At 50.8% G+C, this 10867-nt stretch overlaps 1 protein-coding gene across 2 annotated transcripts; it reads left to right on the plus strand.

Annotated features, from left to right (window-relative positions):
• Positions 1–3299: 3299 nt before the first annotated feature.
• NDUFS7 (NADH:ubiquinone oxidoreductase core subunit S7) lies at positions 3300–9771 on the plus strand. Of its 2 annotated transcripts, none has more exons than XM_084614325.1 (8): positions 3300–3412; positions 4735–4771; positions 5351–5419; positions 6439–6556; positions 7342–7521; positions 7607–7653; positions 8556–8644; positions 9554–9771. In XM_084614325.1, exons 1-8 carry the CDS (start codon positions 3397–3399, stop codon positions 9649–9651), a joined length of 654 nt encoding a protein of 217 aa, XP_084470451.1. In that variant the 5' UTR covers positions 3300–3396; the 3' UTR covers positions 9652–9771. The 2 variants fall into 2 exon arrangements, with proteins under 2 accessions (XP_084470451.1, XP_084470452.1); XM_084614326.1 differs by lacking the exon at positions 9554–9771 and adding an exon at positions 9141–9545.
• Positions 9772–10867: the final 1096 nt, after the last annotated feature.

The raw sequence follows: 10867 nt of genomic DNA on the forward strand, positions 1-10867 counted from the left end.
TTCATTGATATGCATCTATGGTGTATTCCTTCATATTTAAACAGTGTATGGACAAAATCCTAGGGAGGAAAGTTCTGTTAAATTTTGTGTGTGTAGACTCCATGTTTTGTAGTTGTTAAGCTGTTCTTTTGGGTAATGAAATTTTAACTCTCTGTAAATAGAAGGAAGAATTTTGCAGGGCATGAGAATAAACGAAGAGGCACTATTGCTTATCCAGCTGCAGCTCCAAATATTGTACTGTTGCATATCACTTTTGAAGAATAGCATCTTACTGCTACATCCATCAGACACATTTCTCAGAGAAAATGCTGATCCTTGCAAGAACCTCATCTGAATGGACATTGCACTGTTTTATCTAAAGTATGCAAACCTGTATAAATCCCACTGTGGTCATGCTGTTCAGGAATCTGTCCACTCAATCAATATATGCCCCTCTTAATCTAAAATAAGTGTCTATGGCAGGTGTGGCTTGTTTACAGTTAATGTGTGGTACCTGGAGGGTATCCCCCCATTCCTGCCTACAGGACTGGGCTTCTGCCCTGTGGCAGAATTGTGGGACTAGGGGCTTCTGCCCTCTAGGGAGGGGGGTCTAAGGGATTTAGACTGGGGAAAGGGAGGTACTTAATTGTTACAGGTTTTGAGAGTATGGAGATTTTTTGTAAAATCCTTCCACCTGTCTGGTTCTCTAGTTAAAAAAATAAAATGCACTGTGGACTGTACCTGAGCCAGTTGCTTAGTTGCAGAGGTAGGAGTTCAAAGGGAGATTTGCAACAGTGGCTCTTAGCTCCCACTTACATATTGGGGTTTAGCAGGTGACGTGATGGCTCAGTGGGGGCTGCATTTGCTGTAAGCGAATACCCCGCAAGCCAGCGGGGCTTTGAAACAAGCCAGGAACCTAACGCTGATGCTGGCGACATGGAAACTGCTAAAACTAACCTCCTCTGACCAAGGAAAACATCTGCCGAAACCCGGGATCGAACCAGGGACCTTTAGATCTTCAGTCTAACGCTCTCCCAACTGAGCTATTTCGGCTGGTTGAGGGCTGGTTTCTCTCCTCTTTACCCTGAAATTGAAGATTGATGTTTAAGGCTTTATTAAAGGGGCTTTAAAGTGTGTTTGTTCATGTATTGATCGAGTGCTTTGGTTAGCCCATTGCCAAGGTATGCAGAGGTCCACTTCCTCCCTTCTTTGATTTGACAGCCATCAGTGTGCAGTGCTGTACATAACCGAGGAAGACGCTGGCCAAGCCAGTCCAGGGAAAACATGCAGGGCAGATACGCCTTTGCCCCTCTAGAATGACTCCGGCACGGTTGATATTGTTACTGATTCATTAAGTGGGTGAGAAGAGAGGCAGATTGCAGCGGATGTGCGTGGAGGGGGGGTCTAAAATGTGGCTATCTATATGAAATATGTCCCCAGAAAGTAGGCCATATTTCTGCCCTTACTCCTTTGCAAATGCTGGTTGCTCAGATGCAAGAGGTGCCGCAAGTACTCCTTTTCAAGATGCAAGAGAGACAGTCATCCGGGCTTCCTCGGGTGAGCAAAGCACAGGACTGTGAGGGGGTGAACACAAATCCCTCAGAGGGTTGTTGTTTTTGTTTTTTTTTTTAAATCAGATCAGATTTAAATCTAGCTTGGGGTTCTGGCCATTGGCCCTGCCCCCTGGTAGAGGAGGTTGCCGACACTCATGCTGCTGCAAGAAGAGGACCTGGAGCCGCTGCAATGGGCCCTCTCACCTAAGACAGCGTCCTGGGGCTGGCTGCACCCATGCGAGTTGTCTCGAAAGTCAGCCCGTGTTGGGGATGTGCCCGCCCGCAAGCACAAAGGCCCCCTTCCTGGGAAGGTGCCCCCCGCGGATTTCACCATGTCGCAAGACCATCTCCTCCCTTTGCAGGAGAATCTCAGCCTGGCTTCACAAAACACCCCCCCTCCCCCGCACACTTCTGGGAGGCGTCCAAACGTCCCGCAAAACTAAAGCCCAGGGGATGCACGAGGCCCTGGCCCCAACAGGCTCACCCCAAAGGGGAAGGACTAGGAGGGGCCACGTGGCCAGGCCCCCTGAGGGCATCACCCTCCCTGGAAGTAGCCCCGAATTGCTTTGCACGGCTGATCGGAACGTCCAACGCTGCACATGTAAAAAACAACTAAGTTTCTTCTCCTTTCCCGCGGAGTATTAGCTGTAGCCGTGCAAACACAGGGGCTCTGAATCGGGAGGGAATCAGGCCAGGCAGTCCCTTTTCCAGCCCCTCCCGTCCTCGCTCGCCCGGGGATCGTTTCCGCCGCCTTGTTCTGCACAAAGTCCGCCCTGGGGCCGGCACAGCGCCAGGCGGCGCGTGGGGGGCTGCGGGAACGGTTCCGCCAGCCGGGTCTCTGTGGCGCAATCGGTTAGCGCGTTCGGCTGTTAACCGAAAGGTTGGTGGTTCGAGCCCACCCAGGGACGCGGACCTGCTTTTTACCGCCCGATAGGCTGGGTGTGGGGGGATGCGAGGGAGCGGCCCAGGTTGCGAGTGGGGAGCTGGGGCTTGTGCAAAGGAAACAAATCCTCTTCCCGAAGGACAGGGGACGGGAGCGTGTGTGGGACACTATGTGGGGCAGGGAAGAGGCAGCGAGCCAAGAGCTGCCCCGACGCAAGGAAGGAGAATGTGTTTCTTTGCACACACACACGTCAGTGCAGCTGGGGGTGTCCTTTGCACCCCCCTTACAAATCCTGTGCCCAGTCTGCGCTGCAAACAAACACTGTGCAAGTGTCTGGGACAAGTGAGTACCAAGCACGTGTATTTTGTGCCCCCTTGGCCATCCCACGTTGCGAGTCTGAGTCCGCACCAAGTATCCTGGCCTCACCTTTTGCACACACACCCCCATGCAAATAATTGCACGGCCAGCCTTTCACACACACCCCTACCTCCTTTCACACACACCCACACACCCCTCCCTCCTTTCACACACACACACAGCCCTCCCTCTTTTCACACACACACACACACCCCTATCTCCTTTCACACACACCCTCCTTTCACACACACACACACACACCCCTACCTGCTGTCACACACACACACCCCTCCCTCCTTTCACACACACCCTCCTTTCACACACACACACACACCCCTACTTGCTGTCACACACACACACCCCTCCCTCCTTTCACACCCACACCCACACCCCTACCTGCTTTCACACACACACACCCCTCCCTCCTTTCACACAAACACGCGCACCTACCTCCTTTCACGCACACAGACCCACACCCCTCAGGCAGGCGGAACCTGGAGGGCCTCCCTGCGTTTCCCCGGCCTGCCGGGGAGCGGTGTGGGGGCTGCACCGGCTCCGGCCGGATGGCTTAGGCGGGTGCACGGCCCCTGCCAGGCAGAGGTTGGCTGAAGGGCTGGAGGCAAGATGGCTGCGCTGGCTGGTGAGTGGGGGGGGCAGGAGGCAGGGACACCCCCTTACCTGGGGGATGGGGGAGCCCCCCCTTCTAGGGCTGAAGAAGGTGGAAAGGGGGGTCGCTCCCCTTTTGTCTGGGGGGACCCTCTCCAGTGGGCTCAGCCCAACCTCTCTGGTAGGAAGGACCCCCCCCTTTTGCCCCCCAGCTTAGGGGTCTGGATTGTGCGTGTTCGGTGTGTGGGTGACACACCGTGGCAGGATCCTCTTGTAAAGTGCCTTGAAAGGAACTCTCCGCTCCCTCCAGCCGGTGGATTTTGGCAGCCTGACCCTCTGGGGTCTCTTGGGGAGCAGTGCGGGCACCGAAATCCCTGCAGCGGGGTTGTGACGGCGCAGGGTGGCTTGTCTGACGCACTCGCACGGGTGGCAAGTCCTGGGGCTGTTGGTCAACAGGCCGCGGGGCGCCGAGCAAACCAAGAAATTCACTACAGCAGGCTCTGAACTGGATTTGGGGAGTGGCAAATGCTAGGGTCCCCAAATATTAGGCTGCTGTCCCGATCCCAGGTGGGTACTAGATTGCTGACTTCCGCCCATGCAGTGCTAGGTGCTGGGCTGTCAGTGTGACGGTTTGGAATAGTGACAAGGCGGGTGGCGTAATATCTTTTATGGGACCAACTTCTGTTGCGGGGAGAGAGACAAGTTTTTGAGCTCCACAGAGCTCTTCTTCAGGTCTGGGAAACTAACTGAGTGTGTCACAGCTAAATCCAAGGGGGGACAGATTGTTTAGCATAAGTAGTTAACAATTTCAAGGGACCGTTGAAAGGGTGTCATTAAGTCACTGACCTACTTTTGCCCTAGACGGTGAATTGTAGGCACTCTTTCTTTTAATCACACTTGTGATTTGGACAGAGGCACGGTAACGCTTGCTTGAAGTGCATTGTTCTTGATATTTAAAAAAGCACCAGTCTGTGTGTGCATTTACTTATTTATTGCTTTGCTTGGTTTCAGGGCTAATATATTTTAGTGGGTGAATGTGACTTTGTGGGGAATGGGTTAGAGTTTTATGACTGAAAGATCTGCTTAGCTTTCCAAACCTTGCAGAATTATACCCATTTGAGAATGATGATGATGAGGCAGGTTGGTCAGTATTAAATCTCTTACCTGGGGCTTGGACATCCCTCCTCTCCCTCCCCTGCCTACCCCGCATTATTCTCACTCTGGGCCTTGTGGGAGGAATAGCAGACTTAGCGGAATGCTGCTCCTGACATGGCAGGGCAGTGCAGCACCATTATCATCTTTCATTGAGATTCTGGCTGTGTTAAAGGTAAACTGCCCTGTGGCTTTTGTTCACAGCTCCTCGCCTGGCCCGGGTTGGGATATTTCTTTTGCGGTAAGTTGCACCTGGTTGGTTGAGCAACCACAAAGAAGATATTTACTTGTGGGGGGAGGGTGGCAAAACGGATTAAATCATTTTGCTGCTTGCAGCCCTCTTCATGCCTTTCTCATGAATCCTTCCAATCTGCCATCTCTACAGCCCTATTCCTTTAACGTATTTCTCCTCAAGTGAGAGTGAATTTGCGCTGAATGCAGCTGCACAGCTCTCTGCTTGGGTTGTTGTTGTTCGTATGGAGACAGTAATGTCAAGTTCTTAATGGACATTCAGGGAAACAAGCCTGGCTTGTCTGATTATGGTAGGGTCACTGGAAAATGTTGCCCCGGGGTTAGATCGCAGGGCTGGAAGTCAGGACTCCGATTCTGTTCTCACTCTGCCACAAACTTTGGTCAGAATGCTTACTTCCTCCATTCGTCCGTTTAGCTGTCTGTAAATGGGGTATTATGCTTCACGGGGCTGAGGGGCTTAATTAGATAGTGTCCGTAATGTACTGTGAGATCCTAGGGTGGAAGGAACGACATAACTGGCAAAATGTTGCTGCTGCACCGTGATGTTCAGCTGTGTTCATTTTTACAGGCCTAGCACTGTGACACCTGTCCACGCTCAGTCACTCCATGAGACGCCAGCGATCGGCCATGCTGACAGGTAACGCCACGCGACCATCTAAGTTCTTTAGCTGAGTGTCACTTCTTCAGGTGGGAGATTGCAAGTGATACAGGAAAGGAATGTCTGTTTGCTACAGTTCTGTTCTGGTGTATGGCCGAAGGAAGCCCAGTTTCTCTCTCTCCTCTTAGCAATCAGTATTAAATGGCAAGGCGTTGGGTCCTAGAGATGAGCCTGCCAGGTAGCCCGAGTGTAATGAAGGTCCCAGTGAAGGTTCCCTGCCTGAGCAGCAGATTCCACGATATCTGGATTTTTCCCCACAATGTGGAGTCTGCTTGTTTGAACAGCATAGAGCTCACTCAGCCTGGTGCGCTATTTTTAATGGTTAGAACTCTCCAAAACAAAACGCGATGCAGTATATACAGCCTGTGATCCAGAACCCTCGCCATCTTCAGCCTCCTGCGTCACAAGGCAGATGAGTGATATTCACAATGTTCTATGTGTTGTGCTCCTCCTCTTCATCGACTGGAATCCTGGTCTTTAATTTGGGGACGAGTTCCAGTGCTTGTGAAAGTGGGGGACAAACAGCACTGGTATGTGAGCCAGGTGCGTCCTTCCCCATCCTTCCCTCTGAGCTGGCCAGCCGTATCCCTGGCTATTCCAGACCCCCGGCTCCTTACCAGAGCACCTTCGTTGTGACTTGCTCTTCCAATCCTGGATCCCATGCACAGGCCTGCCAGTGCATCTCTGTCCTGAACTGCACCATCCCCTGCATTTCCAGCCCAGACCAGACATGCTTTATTGTCCCGAATGGGGTGGTACTGTGAGATTTCCTCTGGCTTTTAAACTGGCTGGTCCAAAGGTGACCGCTGAGTTTACCCTCGCCCTATTGTGCCATCTTTAGCAGCAGCAGCAGCTGGTATTGAATTGACTATGAGGAGTTTATTCCAGGCCCTTCAGGGGATCGAATGCCCTCAGAGATGAGACACCTTAATCAGTGACTCTGTTAATAAGCGGATAGATTGTAAGCTGGTGTAGCCGTCCATGCTGTTTGTTCTCAGCCCATCCCAGGTCCAGCAAAAGAGCACTACCGTCGTCCAGAAAAAATCCTACGTCCCTACCAGCCGGGGAGAGTATATTGTTACCAAACTCGATGACCTAATCAACTGGGCTCGTAGGGTGAGTGGCCAGGAGCGCCCATGGCCTGTAAACAAGAATGGGTAACAAAGGCTTTGGAGTGCTCTTGGGAAGGTAGATGAGCCTGTCTCTTTGAAAGGGCAGCAATCAAGTTCAAAACCTCTGGTGCCCTGCGATGAAATAGCACATGTTCCTTGGCCAGAGCTGGGGGTTTGGGGGTTTCTGCTTCAGACAGAGGACTAACGTCTTAATCTGAAGGTGCTACAAACTTACTTAAATATTGTGCTGAGAGAGTCACCTTGTTCCTCTGTGGTTTCCCTCCTACCTTGAATATTCCAGCAAATGTTGCTTTCTTGTCTCTATCTGTATCTGAGGTGGCTACGCTGAGTTCAGCCGGTGGGGCTCTTCAGATGACACCTTAAACTGAGGTGTCTCTGCTCTGGAGAATAAGGCTTTGTCCTGGCCAGGATTGCTTTTCTCCATTCTCCTAGGCCCTCGTGCAATTTGTTATGCACTGGCATCTGCCCGTCTGTCCCAGAACAGGCTGCATTTCAGTGGTGCTGCAGGTATAGCTTGGGCATCCTGAAAGGCTGCGTGCATACGCCCAGGTGTAAAGCACCGTGGGGCAGAGGTCTTGTCTTCTCTTTTGCATGCAAAGCCCACATCCATCTGTAGCACTACATGCGTCCTACAGAACGTAAAACACCTTTGCTATCCCCCCCGACCCCCAGACTTCCTGTCCCTTGAAACGTTTGGAGCGGCCCACGCGGGTCTCAGTGCTGCAGACCCCAGTCCTGTTAACCTAACTTAGATCTCTTCCATCCCAGAGCTCCCTGTGGCCAATGACCTTTGGCCTGGCATGCTGTGCGGTGGAGATGATGCACATGGCGGCTCCTCGCTATGACATGGATCGCTTCGGGGTGGTGTTCCGGGCCAGCCCCCGGCAGGCGGACGTCATGATTGTGGCCGGCACCCTGACCAACAAAATGGCCCCAGCCCTTCGGAAGGTATGGATTCTGGCCACGTTGGCAAGTGCAGCTTTATAACTCCAATGTAAAAGGAGTTTCACTGTGAAATCTCTCTCTCCTCCAGGTTTATGACCAGATGCCTGAACCACGCTACGTGGTCTCCATGGGAAGGTAAATGCCAGAGGCTTCCTTATTATCTTACAATTTGCTGGAAGGAAATCTGTTGCCACTGCCTGTGTCAAGTCAGGGTATGCAGTCGTGGGGTGTAATTGCGCTTCCTGTAGGCATACTGAGGGTGCTTTACTCTGACTAGCTCAGGTCCTGGAGCAGTGAAGCTATGTCTGCACGGGCTGCAGAGTGTTCTCCGCAAACCCGCCCAGGAGCCTGCATAATTACTTGTGGGACTAGCCTGTGCTGAAGCAGGCACTGCTGCAGCTTCCCTGCTCCAGGACCCCAGCTAACTAGATTAAAGCTGTCTGGGGTGTGTCTACATGAGCTGCAGTCCCACCCGTGAGTGCAGTATAGACCTACCCTAAGAATGTGTATCGGAACGAGCAGCATGCGTCAGCAGGAGCAGCAGTAATTTTAACCAGACTGGTTTCTAAAACCCCATTTGTATGCACAGATCATGCCGCAGGTTTGGGTTATTGTTGTGTGACTGACACGGAGAGTTTTAGAACATAGATTTCTTTTAAATGAATGAAATTCTTAAGTCCCTTGCTCAGAATCTGGTCTGTCAGGAAAGCAGCCGGGGCATCCAGAGATTCTCAGAACCAGGAGCCTAAGCCATGGGGAGATGCACTGGTGCACAATTATTCATCTGCATGTGTCACTTAGGCTCTTGTGAGCTCGGCCCTTTATGTTCATGTTGAATGGCCACAATATTGACTCAGCACTGAACTGTCTGAAAATTGCCCATGGCTTTAAAGTCTTTTGCTTTAACTGCCGTGTGGCTCTGTTCTCTCGGCATCTCTGATGCACGGGTAAAGTCTTGCCTTGCCTTCTGTGTAACTCTTGCCTGGTGCTCCCGAGTTGCACTTCAGAGGACACTGAACCCTTTACGTCTTTTGTAGCTGCGCTAATGGTGGTGGTTACTACCACTACTCCTACTCCGTGGTGAGGGGCTGCGACCGCATTGTGCCAGTGGACATCTACGTTCCAGGTAAAAAGAAACTCTGCTTGTCTCTGTGGGATTACAGCATGTTACTCTAAGCGCAGCAAGCTGGAACATAGCTGCAGCAACCTATCGCTGTGTTTTAGTTTGGACTGTGACTGTAATATGTTATGACTCCAGTCCAGTCTGTTGCTACTGAAGGGCCTTTTGTTTAAATTTTAAACTGCATCACTTACATTTTCAGGCTTTCATTACATTGTGTTCAAACAAGGAATTGGGAAGAAAGTCAAATCCTTGTAACTTCTAGACAGGCGATTGTATCCAGTTCAGTCTGGGCATGGCACAGGGGTATTCATGAGTCCACAAGGAAGGAATGTTCTGTGTCAACATACCAAGTTATTTACAAGGAAAAGCAGTTCTGACATACATAAAACTTTTCCAAGTGCATCTCTGTTCTAACGTGTAAAAATACAGCCCTCTCGTCTGTGACGGCTGCTTTTTTTAATGCAAGAGAAAAACTTATGCCTTATTTCCAACTTAACAGTGAGGATGATTAAAACCCCCCTGGAATAAACTGCCTCGGGACATCTTCAGAACAAGACCGGCTGCCTTTCTGGAAGAGATGTTTTAGTCAAGTTATTGGGCTCCATCCAGGGGTAATTGGGTGAAATTCTCTGGAACTGTGCTATGCTGGAGGTCAAACTAGATGGTCTAATGGGTCCCTTCTGGCCTTAAAACGTATTCATTTATGAAGTCTCTCTCTGAGTGACCCTGTTGTATGTCAGCTGGTGTCTTTAGCCCACCCAGTGCAGCTGGTTGGCTGTTGTCTATTATGTGTACTGAGGTAGCACCTTGGAGTTTCAGTCATGGAGCAGGACCCTCCCGCCCCGTGCTAGGCGCTGGACAAATGCGGCCCCGAAGAGCATACAGTTCTCAGGCTCTCCCTCTCTCCCTCAGGCTGCCCACCTACTGCCGAAGCACTGCTCTATGGAATCCTGCAGCTGCAGAAGAAAATCAAGCGGGAGAAGAAGATTCAAATCTGGTACAGGAAATAGCCTCCCTTATTTATGACCTAGCTATTCACCCCCTTCCCTGACAGAGAAATGTATTGGTATTGTCACGCACACTGCAGCTGTGGTCTGCACAAGCCTCACAATAAAATGTGATCTGTTTAACGTGATCTCCTGTCCTTAAACGTTCCCACTCGTTTAAACTGGGGGGGGCACACTTCACAGCCAGTGTCATTGCACATCCCAGGTGCTCCCTGGGCGCCATCCTCCCATCCCTCTTTTTTTCAGGGACTCTCTGCAACTCATCCAGTGCCCCCCTTCCAGGTGTTCTGGGTGCCCTCCCCCCACACATTTACCCCCCATGGGTATATGGGTTAAATCGGATAGGATTCCAAATACACTGGTTCCTGGGTGGAATGGTTCACGCGGGGGACAGAGCATGCCCACTAGGTTCTTCACATTGTTAGCTGCTGTTGCCAAACATCTGTTCTGCAGCCTGCCTCCCTTCTGTGACTCTGAGTTTGACCCCCTGGCTGCAGTGGAAATTGCAGGTTCAGGAAACTGGCCCCTCTTGTGTAGTGATGTTGTTTACGTAAGATAGTGTTAACTGTGCAAGCGGCCAAACAAAACTGGGCAAACCAATTTCAAACACCAGAGGAGTTGAGGCAGATACATAAGTGTGTTTCGAATGTTTCACAGAGTCCTGGTTTGATTTTAAACTGGGGGAAAAGTACCTCTCAACTCCTACCTCTTTGATGATAACAGGGTTAGATTCAGCTTGCATAGATGAGATTTATTTGGGTTTTTTTACCCCTCTGTGGCAATCAGGACCGAGATGTGTCCCCAGCTTTGCCATCGATGGGATGTTTTGTAAATCAGTCCCAAGCCTGCTCTAAACCAAACTCCCAGATGTCTCATCTCCACTTCCTCACCTGCAAAATTCTGAGCTTGATGCTGTCAGCAAAAACACAGCTACACCAGAGGCTGATATGGACCTAAATCAACATTTACAGTCTTCATTTCAGCCCATTACTGCAGCTTCTATACCTCCCTTTGCCACCCTAAAGCTCTGCTCTCTTTGATCTTTACACTTTTCATATACAGTATCTGTGAACTGTCTTCAGTCGTCACTTCAGCCAACCCATTAATTCCCGCCCCTTTTATAATCTTTACTGCTAAATGAGTCCCTCTGGCCTCCGGATAGATTTTGCGGCTCTTCTCTCAACTCCATCCAGTTTATCATCATCTTTCTGATAATGTG

Source organism: Lepidochelys olivacea, assembly GCF_965140295.1.
Source record: "Lepidochelys olivacea isolate rLepOli2 genome assembly, chromosome: 25".
Taxonomy (NCBI): Eukaryota; Metazoa; Chordata; order Testudines; family Cheloniidae; genus Lepidochelys; species Lepidochelys olivacea.

Excerpts from the sequence above, each read along its gene's own strand:
- NDUFS7 (XM_084614325.1), top strand. Across the intron at positions 4,772-5,350 it reads GTTGGGATATTTCTTTTGCG|GCCTAGCACTGTGACACCTG; the intron begins GTAAGTTGCACC and ends TCATTTTTACAG. Across the intron at positions 7,522-7,606 it reads TGGCCCCAGCCCTTCGGAAG|GTTTATGACCAGATGCCTGA; the intron begins GTATGGATTCTG and ends TCTCTCCTCCAG.